This window comes from Tubulanus polymorphus, chromosome 3, assembly GCF_964204645.1.
Source record: "Tubulanus polymorphus chromosome 3, tnTubPoly1.2, whole genome shotgun sequence".
Lineage (NCBI taxonomy): Eukaryota > Metazoa > Nemertea > Palaeonemertea > Tubulaniformes > Tubulanidae > Tubulanus > Tubulanus polymorphus.
In genome coordinates this window covers 26263129-26283585 of record NC_134027.1, presented here as the reverse complement: position 1 = coordinate 26283585, position 20457 = coordinate 26263129, and the positions used below count along the sequence as shown (strand labels likewise).

At 40.7% G+C, this 20457-nt stretch overlaps 1 protein-coding gene across 1 annotated transcript in view; it reads left to right on the top strand.

Annotated features, from left to right (window-relative positions):
* Positions 1–20457, top strand: part of LOC141902253 (E3 ubiquitin-protein ligase PDZRN3-like) — a 199665-nt gene that overhangs the window by 157537 nt on the left and 21671 nt on the right. The window contains exons 4-5 of the mRNA XM_074789898.1: positions 7369–7697; positions 13293–13431. Of these exons, the coding sequence (XP_074645999.1) occupies positions 7369–7697; positions 13293–13431 (468 nt within the window). The remainder of the gene's footprint in view (positions 1–7368; positions 7698–13292; positions 13432–20457) is intronic.

The following is a 20457-nucleotide window of genomic DNA, read 5'->3' as shown; positions in this document are numbered from 1 at the left end:
CTTGTGTTATCTATCCAGAAACTCTTGTTATACTACTAGTAAAATACGCGACGACGAATCCATGATAGTTTTTGTCCGCGAATCGGATGCAATTACTATCGATACGGGTGAGACGACAGTTAATCAAGCTAAAGGCAGCGACAGGACTGATGCCGCCGCTGCCGCCGGCCGCTGCGAGCTGCTGCTGGTGGTGGTTACTTGTGCTGCTGTTCTGCTACAGTGTAATTTCGCTGTTTCTCTGTCGAGACAGCAGCCGACAACTGATCAACACCGATACGATGACACGAACACAAATAACAGACAAATAGTCGCTGATGTTGAACTGATAGGTTGCTCTTTTACGCCGCTAGTTTATGACTTTCTAGAGCGATACATAGCAAAAAGCCTCGGAAACGACGGGTGTATTTTAGCCCAGGAACTACAAACCTTCAATTGGGGTTTATTGAGGCTCGCATAATTGTTTTCGCAACAAACTAGATTATTCAGTTCACCATCAGTTTAACCAACCGGGAATGAAAGGGTTTGATTCGAAATCGGAAATCGAAGTACAGATATACTCGAATGATCGGTCGAATTTTTACTTTATTCGAAAACGTAATTGGAAATCTAGGTCCCGGTTCGTTTTAGAGAATCTTCCATCTCCAGCCTGAACCGGAAAGCGACTGATTGAACTCTGACCCCGTGCTGATAACACTGACTAATACTTCAGGCGGACAACACGAGCCGTCTGCGCTTAGAAAAACGATATGACGTCCCAAAATTAATACAAATTGATTGATTGAAAATCAGGTTCCTGGTGGTTAATTTCCGATAGTTCTATAGATAATCATTGACGTGAAACATCTCTGCGCGCGCGCGGCACAGCGGAGCACAGCCGCGTCTGGGATATTCATCTAGTCATTGACTAAAAACGACGCGACGGCTTTGATTGGTTTCTGCCAAAATAAATATATCTATCGACTTTGTCCGATCGATAGGAACTCTGTAAGAACTTTATGATGAAAGAAATTTGTGATAACGGTTTTTTCTATATATCGCTTTATGCGCTGATTTATCTCACATCCGCGTGTGGGACATCGGCCTCTGCTATCTGCTGCGAGACCATGGATTAAACGATATCGAATTTGAAACTATATTAATCAGCTTGATAACGATCACCAGTTTATTGCTATTGCAGTTTTACCGTTCCAAAGTTTAGAAATGACCTGAGTCGGTCTTTTAGGTCGGTCCAAAATTGACCCGGTCTAAAATGAAACGGGTTAATTTGGGACAAACTTTTCGCTGGTGCATGCGAACGCTAGGTCCGTTCTAAAGTGGATCCGACCGAATTTAGACCGTTCTAGTAAACGCGGCTCGTGTCTAGACCAAAAGCTAACCAGACTAACCTCTCACGATTTACATCATAAAAAGCCCACGCTGTCATAAAAGATGATGGCGAGTTTTTGGATGTATAATTTTCGAATTCATCTATTCACGAGCCGTCAATTAAAGTGAATCACTTCACGTCACTTCACTCGGCTTCATTATTATACATTACGCAACATAAGATCGGTTGACTGTGAAAGATCTTGACATTTTTCACGTCTACGAAAATGTGGCAATTTTCGATAATAAATCGATGCAATTATAGAATTAATTCACGTGTGAACAATAGATGAGTAGAGAACGGTGCATATCCTTATTCAGCCCTTATTCATTTTGATGAATATTGACCCGCTATAAGAGATTAGTAGAATATTCTCTGGTCAATTTAAAAGAGCGTCTTCAATTCTTAAACATTTCCGGCTTAATCTACGATTAAGTGCGGACTACAAAATGCATATTAATTAAAGAATTACCGACTCGTATGATTGGGAATCGTATGGGGAATTTTTCACCGCTGATTCCGACGTCTTTGAGGAGTTCTATCGCGGCGAATGCGAACCAAATTCTGGAGAGGTTTTAAGATACGGCAGTCGTCGAAATAGAGACCACTTGTATATATGTTTTATCTCCAGAATCTCAGTCGGTTTATATCTGAATTGTTTTTCCGTCTCGGGCTGATATAATCATAAGAGTGAGTATGATGTTGTTTCTTTTTTAAATACAAATGGAATTCTTTTTTTTGCTTGGTATTTACATCGTGTAAGCAACTCACCCGAGTCAGACCTGTCAAAACTATGCTTCAATTTTACTCGCAGATTTCTCGGGCAGATGGCAACCCTCACCGCGGTATGTGTGCATACGTGTAAAATTTAAGTAATGACTCTATCACTACTGTAGCTGCCAGTCATACCCCCTACCTATCTTACTCATCGAGCAGGTAGTCTAAGGTGCTGCTCCCTAGTGGTATATAAACCACCTATAATAAGACCCCCGGTACCAGTATCATGAAAAAGTGTAAGCCTAAATCGGTTGAGTTTGAATTGTTTGAAAATGTGAAGTAACTTTAAGCAATCGAACGGAAATTTTGTAAACTATGCCCCTGAGCTAAACACTGCTGAAATATGCATTTTGATCGCGTGTTCTTCATTCGCTGGCATCGAAATCAATCTACGATTCCAACCGCAGACCACGTTCACATCTTGGAATTTATCCAACTCGCATCTCGTATAAATCTTCAGCTATTTCTTCATTCAATGGAGTTTAAACTCGAGGAGAACGCCGCGTATATGTAATAATACTCGGGTATGCTTTACGAGGTAAGCTTCTATCGTCCTTTGTCTTTATTCCGGTTTACTCGTGAATACATATAATATTTGCTAATCGTGAGAACAATTCGTTGTATCGGAGATAGTTATTGAAATACTGATGATTTCCCCTTTCAATGGTTTCACTATTTATACTAAATACCGTACTACAACCTCTCGTAAAAGACAGTTTTGTATAATCGAGTTCTGTCGAGGATGTCGTTGAAGTAAAAGTCTTTTTCCTCGACAACGTGTAAATAATGGCAAACACTCGAATTATTGTATTTTACCGGCTGAATATCGAGTTTTAGTGATGTATAGTGAGTCAGGAATAACAGGAATAAACGCGTGACATGTTGATTGCGAACAGGTCAATGACAGACGGTTCAATATATGGTCTTGGTTATTTTCGATACAGTTGAGTTTTCTACTGTCCTCGGTAGTGAGTTTAGTTAGTTAACTCCGAGTTGAAATTGATGGTTCATCTCGAATGTTTTGACTCAGGGGATCAGATTTTAACTCGCCGCTGTTAAACCCGGTCCAGAGGGCCGTACAGCGATGACTTACACCTATGACATCCTAAGACGATCTTAGTTCAATAGCTACTCTAACAACTTGAGACTATAGTCTTAAGATTAAAAACCACTTCTGAACTTTTAGTCACGTGGTACTGGACTAGCTGTTCTAACATTACACCATTCAATGAAATAAAAACTAGCCCGTATACGGGGTAGTTTTTATTTTCATTATGTCAGTCATCCACTGGTCAACTCTAACAACCCTTGAGCAACTGACCCCCTGAGTTATTAGTGCGACCACTTACGCCCCAGCCTCCTGATAAAACCGGAGATCGCGGCCGCAAGGACGATCACATCGTTCAGATTATTGGACTAGATCCTCTTGAAATGATTCTGTTCGTAGAACCCTGGGAATAAATAATACGTTTTTCGTTATATCTCTGGGACGTTCATAGCGACCGTCTCTTGTTTGGATAAGCTCTATATCCTTCGTCGCGGTTATGGAATCTTCAATATAATATCGCTGGTTCGGTTACTCGCTCGGAGAGTCTGCGGAGAGTAGCTCGTCGCATTCCTCGCCTAGCGTATATCAAACTCATAAACCTGAGAGTATTAGTCGACGAAATTGACCATCACCTCCGATAATACCGTACACACCGAATATCCAGCTATTTAATGAAGTTTCTTATTGCGTATACCGGCGACAAATTGTTTTTCTGTGATAGGCTGAAGTTGTGTTAGAGAGGTTTTAATGAAGAGAGTTGTCCAGCCAGCTGTTCAGCCGTGTAAAATTCGCATGCTACTTCGCGCTCTCTCCCTCCGCGCGCAACACACAAAACTAATGCCAGGCCAAATAAGATGCAACGGTTGATATACACGCGAGAGGAAATAGTTCAAGTAATCCTCAATCAGGTGAGGATTTGAGGACGTTGACAATCGATGGGACCTTGGACTATTTTTTTCAACAGTTATCCACAAACTGGATTTATAGAGAAAATGATTTCAGGGAGTGTAAATGCGCTCAACCAAAGGCGCTAGGACTGGTGTGCGAGTAGTCACTGTCCAGCTTCACTTGCCACGCAAATGGAATCCTCGATTGCCAGAGAAGCGTTCGCCGGTACCGAAAGAAGAATCATTAGCGGATTGGATCAGGTGTCGGGTACTTCAACGACCGGGCATCACTTCAATATCACACGAAATAAATGTAGTTCTTCCTTCCGTCAAATTAAATAGAATACAAAAATCAAATATAAACCATTAAAAATCGTGGAAACAATGCGAGAGTTTTATCGATAAACTCATTGAAACATGATCGCGACCGATATTGAGAGAGATGATGTTTCGGCTTCATGATTTCCATATCAAACTCTCAAGGGTCGAGAAGCGATCAGTAATGGATATATGACTGCCCGCTCGTTCTCTTCTGCGTTGCTGATTTCTACCGGCGCAGATGAAGGGCCGTAAAGTGATTTTTTTCCGGTGGCAAAAAGGGACTCGCAATTTAATGGATCCGCCGTGAATCATGAATCGATGTGATAAAAAAGGCGATGTGTGCGTTATCTGTGCGAACTGTGGAACGAGAGGAGAGACACAGAGATACTCGCGCTGCCTGTTGACTGGAGTAGTGAGTGACTCACTCGCGCCAGCCACTCTAGATTCATCCAGCGGTTTTTAAGACGAGTGTCAACCTTGCGACAACATCCAGCCAAATTACCCACTCTCTCACACTGCACCGGCGCACACGATACGACGGACATTTATTATGTAACCATGGTTACTAATAAGCAACACTTGACTTCCGTCTTGACGAGTCAACAATCGCGAGGCCGCCATTTCTGACGAGTTCTTCAAAGAAGAAGTTACATTAATTTTGCCATTAGTCACTTTAAGATGTTTGTTGGAACTCGCGCTGCTGATGTCGATGATGTCGGTGTAGTGTATACGGATAGGGCGGGTGGGAGGGGGCAATTCTGATTAATACCGAATTGATTGGTGTATAAGTTACTGATGTAGTCATCAATTGGTGTAATGCACTGATGACAAGATTCTGCTAGTGATAAGTGCCACCAGTATCCTGACGTGTTCCGTTACGTTTATCGTTATCTGATGACCGACGAATCGCTTCTATCGGGGCCGTATGTGGCCTTCGCTTTTTCCAATTTGTCATTTTTGAAACGCATATCTGTAAACTTGCTGGACGAGTTTAAGAGTCTTTGCCTATAACTACTTTTAAATCCAGGCCACGACTGTCTCTGTATCTCTACTCTCAGAAATGTCTAGAATCCAACCCGATGTTTTTTCAGACATCTTTCGTTGACGCCTTAAACCTCGCCATACATATCCGATAACTGCAAAATGTGCAATGAATTAATTACGTAAACTTAATCTGTTGTATGTGTTTATTATCTTGACATTCACTCGTGTGGTCATATCTAATAACTAATGCAAAATGTGCAATGAAATAATTATATATCTGTTGATTCCATTTTCAATCACTTGTGATCAGCTTTCGCTCAGGTAGAAATTCGATTGCGTGAAGTCGCACTGTGTATATAGTCACTAGTTGTTTTTCACGAGGATTTGTTTTTTTGAGTGTAGCCACCAAACACTACCTCTGAGTCTCTGGAATCTCATCTGAAATTAATTTCCTACACCGACTTCAATCGAAGTCATGGTCCATTTTCTAAGGGTCTGGGGTTTTTTTTAGATGCTCTGTATTTGTACATAGAGAAAACGCAATATTTCTGTCGCCTTCGCACTTTATTTACAGTTCAACAATTCATTCATCTCTCTGGTTTCATTTATAACATATTCATTAACTCGTCTGAAACTCGGATATGTCAGTTTTCAACCTATTGTTTGTTGCGACTGGGAATCTAATTTTAGTCTAGACAGTCTCACCTGGGATTTCGGAGGTATTAAGATTTGAACGATCGCTGGCTGCGCAGACGGATTTATAAAAATGACTCGAATTAATATTCATCGATATTGATCCCCGGTGTGGGGGCTGCTGCTGCTGCTGTCAGATTTAGTCAGATTAACGATAAGCCACAGCCATAAAGGGTTAGACACAGGTATACACTGCTGGTGGAGACACGACACGCGGCCACCCACATTGAATCGCTCGTTCTCGCTTTGTCGATGATAAACTACGAGCTGTGTCGATATTAAAAATCAATCGTATTATTAATTCACGATTAAATGATGCACAAAACGCTCTCGGTAGGAGAGCTTTACAGCGGCAATCTGTCCCGTCACGCATTCCGACATTCAAACATTAGTTACAGCATTCATAGCGACATGAAAAACACAGTGTAGCCGTCACTCACGAGTATGAACAACTTTTATCGGCCAATTACTCTCAAAAGTTGGTTAAGGTTAACCAATGCATAGTTGACGTGATCGACGATTGAAATTGCATTTTACCGTGGAATTTATCCACTAACTTTTGGGCGATTGCACCCAGTTTTAACTTCCAAGACTTTGTGGGTCATAAGTGGCCCAACTAGACTTTGTGGGTCATAAGTGGCCCAAAAAGTGTAGGTCGGCTGAAAAGCAGGATGATAGCTCAGAGAATTGGTCGATTCTACCCACGCCTAGGGAAGGAGGCCCAAAGACTTTGTCACTTAAATCAAATGTGGTTGGGATAGCAAGTTCTAGGTGAACTAACAGTTAGTTAGCGGATTACATCTACTATTATCAGCCATTTATATATTCGACTTAGATAAAAGGATGAATTATTTCTATAATTTAAATGATGTATTATTATCGGCAGCAGCAGTAGTTGTAATGAATCTTTCGTTTTATTTCTAACGCATGTTTCAAGCACGACTTCATCAACGTTGCTGTCATCATCAGCCGTAGGGCTTTTAACTACGATTGTTCTTGAATCGTTTAAGAGAACCACTTTGCCCGTAGACTGACTTGTCTGTTTTAATTTTGATTGACAATATTCACGCCGAGCTAACGGCAAAAGAGTTGCTCATCCACTTAAACTGTTTGAAAAATTAGCCCGCGCTGCGCTTTTTCATCCACTATGATAATTGTTTCTAAATGTGGAGTTGAATTCGCCTGCCAGTGGCGGCTTCTTTGAAGACCTTCCAGAAACTAATCATAAATCCATCGAAAGATTTTAATCGACGATGTTAATCAAAATGTCAATTTTGTTTTTATTTTTCTAGGTAAATGGACAGGACCTGTCGAAATCGTCTCATGAAGAGGCCGTCGAGGCGTTCAGGGCAGCTAAAGAGCCCATAGTAGTCGAGGTGTTACGTCGTAATAACAACAGCAGCGCCGCCCTACCCCCTCAACACCACCACCACAGTAAACATAACACAACAAGCAGTACCAGTAGCAGCAGCAGCAGCAGCAGCAGCAACAAAATGAAGAGTCGAGCACCAGCGACCCTCGTGTCGGTGTCGACGCAAACTGATGACATCATCGAAAATCAAGCTTATTACGGCATGTACAGACCGCCGACACCGCCCCCTATGTACAACTACAGCAACGGGTAAGAGTCGATTTAGTAAACAAATAGTAGTTCAGTAGTTCGCGGTTAGGTTTTCGACTTAACTGTCAAAAATGCGTCGATTTCCAATGCTTTGAATGATGCCAAATTTTAGCCGTTTCCAATGGGGCTAAATCCTGTGTTAGTGTCAGATTCTAACTGAATTACTGGTCAAATCTCTCATGTTTGTTAGTGATGCAATGATTTCCCTGAAACCACTGAGCGCCACTTACGAATGACAATCAAACGGCTTCTTAAAAACCATCACAAGATCCGCGACCCTTTAATATCGGATGGTTTGAAAATGTAGCAGTTTTTCCGCCGGGCAACTCTTTAGATCAAGCGGGAATTTTTGTACGCACAAAGCGATGGTAATCATTCAGAGCGCCGGTTATGTCTCTAGACAGTGACAGCGCGTAGTAGATTGTGTGTAGTCCGGTATCTTGTATCAACGTATTTTCGTGAACGATGAAATTCTAGTTACAATGTGATAATTTTCCGAATGGCTGCATATCACACACGAAACAAAGATATTTCATGAATGATGATCTTGTCTTTGATGATAAATCGTGCTCGTGCTCGATTCCCGCCGCTGGATTCCTGTAATTGATCAATGATTTGGTGGCTGAATTCGATGCGTATTTTTCTACGCCAAAGAAATCTGACCTTCCTTTGGGTAATAGATAGAAACGCAGTTCATAATGATACTCGCATAACTTATATACAATATCTGTTCGGTTTTCTTGCTGGCGATGTTAAGAATTGTAACGGAATTTACGCTATGTTGATTGTAGGTATATCGCAGTTATTAGCAGATAGTTCCGTTCTCGCGTTAAAAACCTCGAATCCCGCATTCAGAAAAAAGAACAGTCCGAACAGGTTTCCTTGAGTTATGGATTTATTTCAACTGTTCAACTATTGATAGTCATCTTCAGGAATAGAGGATTCTATAGTTCCGCACTGTTCTGATTAAGGGTTGAAATTGCGCATCTGGGTCTTTGCAAACTTTTTGGACTCAATTTTCAGAATGTGAGTGTTTCTATTGACTATTTTAAGTGGAATTTTTAATCTAATTGCCGATTGCCCTTTCTAAATGAAATATAATTAACCTTGGAATAAATCTACGAGATTAAAAATGCTTCGATTGAGCACAATTGACTTTTTTTTAGAGTGCACGGTTTGAGCTGCCGTTCGAGCGTCAGTTTCGAATCGAATCGACAGATGGCTGTGTTTTGAATTGAATTTCAGTTGCGAAAAACAATGGTTCGATGGGCGGAACTGAGCTTCTTCGCTTGCCGATATTGCGCACTTTGGTTCTGATTATAGAACGAAGATCTTTCGTTTGATCTCGCCGACACCTTTCTTTTCCCGGGAGGTTCCTCCATCGCTATTGTCAGTTAATCCCGGTCCTTAGTGTCGCGGACTATTGACAGTGATTGGCCCGTTCAATATGGACCCGAGTCGGGTTTCACGAGCCGGGCCACTTAAATCCGTGTATTCGCGAATTAAATGAAATTTAAGACTGAATCGTCGGCAAATACAGCGTTGAATGAAAACCTCTACACCGGCTTACATAGAGCGGTGACCAGTCTGAGCTAAACTATAAATATTTGCTCAAATCCCGACATTTTGGTAACTTGTTTTACTAAATGTATTCGAATTAAGTTCATGATCGTTAATGATACTTTTCAATGCGAATGAACGAAGGATCCATCGTAAAGCCTTCTGCAAAGCTTGATTATTATTGTTATTATTATTATTATTATTATTACTATTATTATTATTATTATTATTATTATTATTATTATTATTATTATTATTATTATTATTATTATTATTATTATTATTATTATTATTATTATTATTATTATTATTATTATCATTATCATTATCATTATCATTATCATTATCATTATCATTATCATTATCATTATTATTATTATTATTATTATTGTTATTATTATTATTATTATTATCATTATAAAGCCCACACTCCACCCTCATAATCGACCGAGTTGTCTCGCGACTTTCATCATTCGACTATAGTTTTACAACGCTTTAAACGTTTTACTGTTTATAGCACCCTCCCTCTCCGTACCCCTCTCGCTCCGCCAGACAATCATTTATAACAGTTTATATAACTGTTTCTCACGGGTCGGTATAAAATGTCAACCTGTTCATAAAAACGGCAATAAAATATCGGTTGAGTTTCAGTTTATTGTCCAATAAACTCACCGTAACATTCGCTACCAGTTAATTCGTTACTCATTTAATCGTCAATTAATGGTCGACCACTAAACGACCCTGATATCATAAAAACTAATGTCTGAACCATAAACTGGTCTATTAACAGGGAGAGATATTTGAAATGTCTGTGGCCGCTCTTCATCTCGGGGGACGAGTTGCTCGTAGATTAGTCGACTAAGCGATGGATGAAACTTCATTTATATCGTAGCATTTTCCGACCAACTTTTCAGCAACTTTTTAACCTTGAGTTTATCGATAAGATTCACGGGTTATCACTAAATTCTCGTGTTCAAATTTCAAAATTTTATGTTATTCGAAGTTTAATGAAGGATGTTAGTAGAAAACCTTATCTACATCTTACACAGAAATTGCGTGTTATCTTGACTTATACAATATTGTTAATCATAAAATTTGAAAAAAATCTAATATATTTTCTTGCCTCCATCTCGGAACCTTCGGTGTCGGAGGCCATCGTTGCACCCGTCGACCACGCCCGGACTTTACTGAAAGCTACGTCGCATTAGCGCCTGAGCTTTACTGAACGCTAAGTCTGCATAACGCATAGGAAAATATTGCTTTTGAGATTGAGCCGTAAGAAACGTCGAATTAACCTGCCGAGTGTGGATTTCTGATTGAAACCCGCGTACCGCCATCGGCTAGTTTTCATTTCACGTCAACTCCCTGCGTATCGTAACTGGGGAAGAAAGACATACTGCACAGAATGATTCTCAACGCGTAGAGCTTTTACTGCTGAAATCAGTATGAAATTTCATAGCTTTCACAAGTAATAACGTGTCTGAAATATGGATTTTATCGTTTTCTAGTTGACGCTATTCGATATTGTCGCGTAGATGAAATGCTTTCAGTGTAACTTTGATGTCGGGGACTCCGCGCGCGCGCGAGAGAGAGGCGGCGACGGCAAACTGATTTTATTAGATTTTTATCAAAACGCCATTTCATTTCAGGCAATAGAATTACACTAAAAGCTGATTGTAACGCGCGAGTTTTGATTAGATCGTATTTTAAGGCTCGATAAACCAATTTCGTAGCCGTTAAATTCTGATGCAAATTAAATGCATAATTACAGTCGAGGTTTCGAATTCTCCGGACAATTTCAGATGTTTGAACCAATTAGTAAAATGCGGGCTGTTATCGTGGAAGTTGTCTCGCTGTGTTTCTCAACATCAAAGCAGCGCCGACTGTCTCATTATTGAACGTCGCTATTGTTCATTTGCGAACAGAAATAACGAGGTTGACGGTCATAAGAGACGGTGCTATTCCCCGGCGAGTCGGCGGCCATCGTGTTCAATCAGTGACCTATGACCTAGCGCATCTTCTCCGGCTCGTATCCGTCCCGGTACTAGATCAATCGATACCGGCATGTCAGTGAAACATGTCATTATTAACTATTGTCCGAATCGACAATGCTCCAATTATGAGCGGATAAAAAGCACTGCCGGCGATGTCTTTGTAAATGGGGTAAACATGAGCCAAAGTGATTAGTTCTCGACAATGTAACCAGGTGCGTCTATGAATACGGACAATGCTTTTCCATCATTGTAAGCCTATGAAACGCCTTTGTCTCGGTTTAAGATGCGCGATAACCGATGCGCTTCCCATGCGCCGACCCCTAAAACCTGTTTACATCGAACTCGCTCACTATTCCAGGGTAGTGGTCGCACATTAGCCGCTATGATTGCCGGGTTCACGCGATAGTCAAACCAGACATCGCTTATGATATATAGTCGTTCTCAACTCCTGACAATTTCAGCTGTGTCATGTCGGCGGATATAGTTGATGAGCGGCTATGAATTATTTCTGTGGCGTGTATCCATTATTCATCGTTGAATCCACGTGAAAAACAACGAACAAAACGAATAAAAGAAAACTATAAGAGAATTTAACAACACGTGAATATTGAGGATGTGTTCAGCTGCTGGATGTATAAGACTTGATATAAAAACTAGGCGCAGATCGTATTCTAGGAATATGGATCGTAATTACGATGCTAACACGATGATGACTTCGAACTGTCCAGATTTGAAAGTTCTGTCTTGGTAAGAGTTTTCACATATGCATTTCGATTTACGAGATACATTGTCGAATAGTAGAAATCCATACTTAACAATTCGCTAGATGCATTTTGTATTTTCGGATTTTGTTGTGTTTTGTATATTTGCCCGAGGAAAATAGTATCGGATAAACGATTATGTTGTAGTCTAAGTTGCTAGAAAATGAGTTTAGTCTAGGCGGATATATGATTCCTCTAGGGCCCGGGTGCGCCTCATAAAGAGGTCACGTATAGCTACACAGTCTTGTATTCAGAGTTCACTTCACAATTGTCACATGTTTGCCATTTTTGCCATTTTTGCCGGCCATATTTATCCTCGAAGAGGTATGTTTGGTACTTTTCACACGAAACAATGGCTTCGGGCGGCGACGCAGGCTGATCCAGTCACCTCGGGCCACTCGATCGAGTTGCTGGAAGCGGTAGTCATGAAAAGAACAGTTAGTCCTGAGGCGCAGTTAGAAAAGGCATATCGCTACAGGCATCTTTTCAAAACACGAGTTTTCAATGGTAACTTGGTCCCCGGATATTCTTTGGCTTTTTTTGTGACAGATTCGATTTTCCCATCATTAAACGCTATTCTGGACATCAAATACTGTTTTCACTGACCCTTTTTATACGACAATTCGTTTGTATCCTATAACCTTTCTTTTTAACTTCTCCATTTTAATCCATATAAATAATATGAATAGCGAAGAAAGTTCTAGTGTTGTTTAATCAATACTTCAATCGAGCTCTTCGTTGAAGGTTAATTCAGTTCGAAATGAACGTATCTATTATCAGCGAAATCATCAGCAATTTGATCGAAAACACGAACAACCACCGCGCGCGCGGTGCACCGAGCACGGGCAGTTTTTCCAACTATAAAACTTCTATTTACAGAATCTATATTGGCAGCAAGAAAACATTGACGTTGTTTTGGTTAAATACAAGATTCAGAATGTTGTATACAAATACCGGCGTTATTCAAGGGCGAATCTAGGGTTAGCTTTAGGGGAACCAACATAATATATAGATGGGACCTCTTCGCATTATTAGGGGTATCCCGACGAAACGAACGCCGAAGGTTCAGCAAATCTTGATGATCTGAGGATATGTCATATGAAATCTAAACAAAATATTGATCACGAATCATGAGAAATTTGTCAAAACTTTCGTCAACAAAAGTATCAGGGGGACCCTTTGCCCGAATCCACTGTTAATGTTTATCGTATTCTATAGAATTCTGCTCCTCATAATGGTTTTTTTTCCGCTGAAACATGTAACGATGTTGTATATTGTAGGTTGTATCAGCCTGCCTCCCGACAACCAGTGGCATTTTCACCGAGCGCAGACCTCGGACTAACGGATATAGAAATGGCTAATGGTTACGAGTACGACGATACTTACGACGACGATCGACCTTTTGAGATGGAATATGAGGTAAGTCGGGAATCTTTTCTTAATTTCTAATGTGTCTGGTAGTCGTAAAACCGTATCTGGGCCTAGGGTCATATCTTGTAGCGCAGAAGGGTAATGTATGTCTATATCAACATTCATTGTTATTTCTGATAACCCATCCGCGGATAGACTCTTCTATTCGTTAATGATTTATGCATAATTTCCGCGAAACAACTCTTTCTTCTATCAACAGATCGGTAATAGAAGATTAAGCTAATATTGACCGTTATGCATTAATCATTGAGCTTCGCTAACAGTTCATCGGCTCCTCATAAACCACTTGTAGATCAAGTAGTTATCAAGACTAACCACTGCCAATATTTATAACTGCTAGATCGATGTTGTAGCGGTTCTCTGTAAACTTTACTCGAAAATGCGTGGAGCGCGTTGATAGGGGAACTTCTCCGAGTAGCTCACTTATACGAGTGAAGAATATCGTCCGTGACCTTCGTGTGGTTAGGAAGTGACAATTCACTATTAGAAGAAGAAGCTCCCTGCGCTCTTTAACAAATTGGGGAAGGAAAGAGCAGGCAGCGAAACATAATTCGCCCAGTCGGAGAATGCTTTTCGATTGCGGCAAAATGGACTCGTTTCCTGATAGACTGATTTGGATCTCATGACGTATCGTCGCATTTACTCGTTTCCTCGCCAATGTAGCCGACATCCATTTAGAAAATGAGTGTATGTCACTACCAATCAAACCGCTACTATCGCGATGCGAGTGCAGACGACAAAAATACTGCATAGAACTTGCGACTTTCCCTTGAGAAGCTTAGCGCGAAGTGAACAGTGAACAATTAACTTAAGTGATATCCGCCAATTCAATGGTGACATTTGTAATTTTTTTCGGTATTTGCAACATGTGAAGCCCACCGCGCACACGGCGCAAGGAAACAGACGGAAACACGAAATCAAGCCGTGTTTGATATCGGAATGTTCCCGAAACCGCATTTCTCGATTCACGCACACGACATTGGGAAACACTAGAAAACATGTTTCTGTCCCTGTTTCCGTGTTTTCTGCATCTTAAGACATTGCACCCATAACATGTATTCAATTCATATACCTTCATTCGATCAGGAATTTCACCTTGAGTTTATTACTTGAGTGCCTTATCGATACCTCACTCTCCACGCGTCAATAAAAATAGAGCGGTGCGCATGTTTTTAAGTCTAGAAGGAAATCAACTCTTAAAAAAATATATACGTCCGTAAATGGAGCAATGATTTAGTGTAACACGATATAACGTGGCGAGTGTATTTAATTCGTTGGAGAGGTCGTTTTGACACGATGACGGAAGGCAGTTTGATTGCGACTAAAAGCTTTTTGACGACTGTGTGATATTATTGAAAACGCGCAGCAGCCAGTGGGAAATGTTACGGGAGACACATTTGACATCGAATCCGATATAGCAGTGTTTTTCACCGAGGCATTTATTTTACTCTCTTAGTTTTTTCGCTGCGGTGTCGTGCGTGAAATGGAAATACGGCATTAATGAGCCACTTAGTTTTTTTTCTACTTGCGACCCGTGTGAAGTGTGACCACGATACTCATCTGAGGAGCTAGGGGCGCGCGCTTCTAGGAAATGGCTCTAATCATAACTGAATCATTAATCGTTAACATTCGGAAATATTGACGTGTAATGAGGCACTTCATTTTGTCAACGTGTGACCCGTGAAGATATTAATCTGAACAGCAGTGGTTGAGTCCTAGTTCCATAAATGGGTTCTAGGGTCAAATCATAACTGGATCCTTATCATGTAAACTACCCGTAATTTCCACATTTTCAACGCAGGTGTCTTATTTTATTTAGCCCAGAACGATTCATTAGACTGTAATTCGTCTTAAATAGCTGTTAACAGTTCGGGAGATGTCGGAACAACTCGGGCCGGTGAATTCCCATAGTCTATAAATAGATTCCGTAGAAAATGTATGGAATTCCTCTTCAAAAGCTCCTTTCCCAAATATCTTTCGTAATCATAATGGTAGGTTATGAATACCGACGCATACTCCAAATGTTAGTATCATTTTGAGGTTATCGCGCCGATAGTTTAGATTTTTGCGGTAGTTTGTTGCTTCGATTTAGTTAAGATATCGCGGAAGCCTGACGACGAATGACGGACCGAAAAACAGCTCTCCGCGAATAACGTCATTTTCCCTGACGCCCGCCGCATTAACTCAATTAACAGCTGCGGCTCCCGATGTGAGATTATAACCACTGACGCGACCTAAAAAAGACATTTTTGTTTCATTATGATTCAACACGGTCCGATAAAATACGAATTGAGCGATGGCTAAATGGTGTGCAGCAGATCCCGTCTGGCGACCGCCTTACAAACAGACCATGCGAATCGCTCATCTATAACGTTCGGTTATACAGTTGTCACCAATAATCACCTCGTGGCGATGATACCATTTTGATCTTGTTGATTCTTCATTTCCTTAAGGGAACAATTCGTTAACGCGTTGTCTCTCGAAGTCTTCGTCGAATCGCGCCGTCAGGGAAATCATGCGAACTGTACAGTTCCGACTGAGCGCAGTTCGCGTTTTTGAAGTGTCAACTCGGGCGATTATTTTTCTTCAAAATATGAAACGCATCCGTTTGAATAGTGAATCATATGCTTGTGCTGTCAATTCGTGGATGTAACCGAGATGGGAAGTTAGCTGGTGAACCTAGTTAGTCAATGGTAGCGAGTATATCACCTTGCTTCACCCCTCGGTCCCGATCAGCTTTGACCGTGTAGTGTTTTTCTAATTGAGATTTTGCCCAAAGTGTACCGAGTTGAATTTTTTGTTAATCACCTTGCACTAAGAGTAAGAGAGGAGAAAGAGATTGAGAGGAGAATAAGAGTCTCTAAGTAACATGGTAATTAACGAATTACGCTTGATTTCTCTCTGATGACTCTTGCGCGTCCGTGTAACACTTCAGAAAGTGTAATGATCTTTGTAGGAGCAAAGGTTATTCAGTCCATTTCGTCAGGGATCTTTGCTCTCGGACCAGGGAGGTGAGAAAGAACCTCTCTGGTGTCCCTTACAAACCCACCACACATGTCGCGAACGAAACAGGAGGGTTTGATCTTAAAGTCAGATGTTGAAGTACAAATATTAGTTGTGAAAGACTCGATCTAATTCCCGTGTTTCATTTTCGCAACTGTAAAAGAATCCTCCCATTTCGGCTAGATTATTTGTATAGAAAATTCCTGCCGACTGTCGATGAATTGAATTGAATATTGTGCGAGTTGGTGACGGGTCGTCGGATGATGTTCGTCTGAAGAAGCACAAATTAGATTCGCTGAAGACGTATTAGAAAAAGCGCTGAACCACGAAACCGATTGATCGGCGACGAGCATTGAAAATTTATAGAATTCTGATGAATCGATGAAATTAACTTTAGAATTACCGCTACGCTGTATTTCTTCTCGCGAGATTATTCGAGATTGTGGAGAACTGATTCGTATGTGTCGAGTTAAATGTGAATCGTATACACAGCGAGATGAGGGTCGGATGTCATATCGCGCCGATAGTGTAACGGGAAACAACAGGGGTAAATTAAATTAGTTCATGCTTCGTTTGAATGAAAATGAATTCAAAAAGAAAAATTCTCGTGTGAAAAATCCTAAGCGATGTGGTTTGTTGATTGATAGTTGTGTGCGCAAACCTTATTTCGAAACCTAACCTAACTTAAAAACCATAGACCCGAAGCGCTTGGCCTAACACCCAACTTATTTCCACTGAGCAATACCACACTGTGACCAGTCATGTAGACACTTACCCTTGGATCCTAGGAAAGCTCCGCTACTTTGAATGTGAATTTGTTTATAAATAAACGCAGCAGATCAGAATCTAGCCAAACCAAGTCCTCAGAGTTCCACTTAAAGAGGAAATCAATTTTCCTTATAAAAAATCATTAATTTCTAAAAGTCTCTAGAAGCTAATACCGTGTAATAATGATCACGAATTAGTGTATATAGCAATCATTAGAACTCGTCACGGGTTCGACGTTCATTTCAAACAAGGCTTCATTCATTAAGAGTCTCATCACGTGATGAAATAAATCACTGATTATTGCAATTATAAGGAAAATACGAAGAAATCGATAGTTTTTATATGCCATAAATCGTTCTCATCGGAAGCAATTGTAAATCATATTTGACGATATTGTACGATTTTGCCGGTGAAATTCCTGTATAACACTGACGCTCGATGACTTCGAACAATAAACTGAACGGGAAAAACAACCGGCGATCAATCGGAAACAAACCAGCGATGTATATCTTTCTGGACATTAAAGCATCCACGATAATCGGTGCATGGATTCAGTTTCTAACAAGGGTAAATTCTAAAAGGGATTTCCTGCGACGCAGGTCGCGATTTGCCTTCGAAAAATTTTTCAAAAACAAGATTAAGATTCATATAATAATATAATCTTGAAATTGTTTTGTAGTCGATAGATCTAAAATAGTATTGATCATTCGGGAAACTCTAGACGTCGTTTCAGCAATTGATTCTTTGCGTTAGAATCAGTCAAACCGCCAGGTGGTGTTGCAAGTCAAGACCAACGACGAGTTTCTCTGTCTTAACATAATAATTAATGGCGACGTTTTTTATGCTGAGAAGATTGTGTAATCATCAAAAATCATCTCGAATAAGAATCTTCATTTAGCGAAAAATGATCATTCCGTACTGAGAAAACTTTACAAAAACCCCACAGGAGCCAAAAATCTTAATAAGTCTTCTCGGTTTACTTCGAAGAAGCGATGATCGCGGATCATATTTTTGTTCGGAATTAATTAGTATGTCTCATGTGTATTTCGTAACGGACGAGACACATCAGTGACACATTGATCTTTTAAAACTACAGCGACAACATCGACGTTTTTCGCTACGGCGAAACAAGTATCAAAAGGTACAGGTCTTTTCCACGATGAAAGTAGATTTTGCTTGAAGCGGGAGCGAGAGAGAGAAAACTTCAAAAAACTTAAAAATGCTGGGGGCTGGTTCTATACCGGTATAGTCTTGGCTTAGACTTTGATTATCGTCAACTAATCTAACGACTTAAGACCTGTGCTTAAGTCTAAGATCGTTTCTTGACTTATGTCTATGGAACTATATGGAACTGGCCCCATCGCTATAGAGTTTGAAAGAGACTTTCGTCGCGTCGCTGTTAAATTTTTTCCCCGATCTTCGAATACAGATCGGTGATAATGTTTTTTTACAATAGTTGCTGCGAGATCACCCTCCGCCTGCGCGATTCATACTACATTTTTACTACTGATCGTATTTTTCCAAGCATTCCCTAAGCGCTGTTGGCATTTCTTCTCGTTGTTTTGCAGTTCCGGCAGCAGTGCTAATTGGATTGGAAGAGACACACATGGCTTCTCTAGTCTGTCACGTGTGTTCAATGCACCTTTATCTTGCTTAATTGGCGTTACGAAGAGAATAAAAAATCCAGTCGCACAGACCTGTTCTCTCTCACATCTTCGCTAACTTCCGACCTAATTTAACCAATTCCCGCGGAGTTACTTATTTCATGTTTGTTTTGGCCAAGTTTTACTAAAACCCATGGAATAGAAATTGAATCGCGTTACACGGTGGGTTATATATCGTTAACGCCAGTCTACAGGCACCGAGGCTCTCGACATTAACATCACCCCAGTGACGTCACACGTGCAACGACTTATCTGGAAACCAAGAAAAAGTCAAGAAAACTTCTTTTTTTAATAAAGTCAGGGAATAGTGAGGGAAATTTATCTCTATTTCTAGATCGCGCATGAAATCAACTGTTTCCAAGTTGTACGTATCAGAAGCAAAAGCAGGTCAAATCAAAGTGGCCCATTTAGTATTGTTTATATACGTCATATCGGGCGCGAAATTGCAGTCAGTCAACTTTTGCTGTTTACTTCAGTAAGCTGTTATAGCGCCTGACGTCCAGTATGACGCGCGTTGTGGCGTCAGGTGTATTACCTCGGAATCCAATCTAGCGACGAATGAAGAATAGTTGAATATTGTCTGATATAATGAGTAGTCGTTGTTCAGACCACGCCCGGGTTACTGTCCACGTAACCTTTTGATCTGTGCCGACTCTAATTTACTCGGTTTCCTGCTGTTAATATCGTATTACTCTCGCCGGCAAACATGACATCGTTGTGGTCAATAATTATATACCTTTATTGCGGCCAGCGCGGTGAATGTTGCATTAATGTTTGCAGTTCTCATCAATTTCAGTCACTTCTGCGGTGCACTGTACGCGTCCGGTGGCCGGTTCGGGTTCTTTGCGTAAGCGGGAAAGCGACCCGCTTGATCGGTCAGTCGTATCAGTAGCGGCGAGTCGATTGCTACGCGGTGGTCATCTGTACATTGTTGAACAGTTGTCAATGACGACTTGTCAGTGGTCATCTGATACATTGTTTATATGTTGTTCGCTTTCTGTTGCAATTACATCGTTTAAACCGAGGAACGGAAGGGCGTTTTCTGACAATGTCAACAGCAATTCGCAAGTTTTCTGGCGCCATCGAGGACCGAATATAATATTTGAGAATTATTCCATGATAATAGTAGGATAGATGCTTCGTTCTCGAGTTTAAGAAGTTGCTCGTAGACGTGGAAACGGTCTCTTCAGTTAAAAGGGTGACATTTGAGAGAAAGAAAGGTCGCGTTTAGTTGACAAACATGTCAATTAGAATATCGCTGTTTCGAGGAATTCAAATTCGAATTGTGGATTTGTTGTCGGATTTGAAGCGAAGATAACCGAATTGCCTTAACGCGTAAACGATGACTGGTACAAGTCTGATCATTAATAGCGCGTTAATTAGCGGATTTAGAACTAAAAACTCGCGGGACACTCAGAACAGTTAAAGTTTCCTCCATCTGTGAGTAATGAGGGTAGATATAATATGATTGTCAGCTGGTTGATATTCATACGGCCGATGTGGGTGAAATAACATCGTACGACAATAGGCGGTTAGATTAGAGCCGTTTTTCTGCGCGTATATTCGAATGATCGTTATC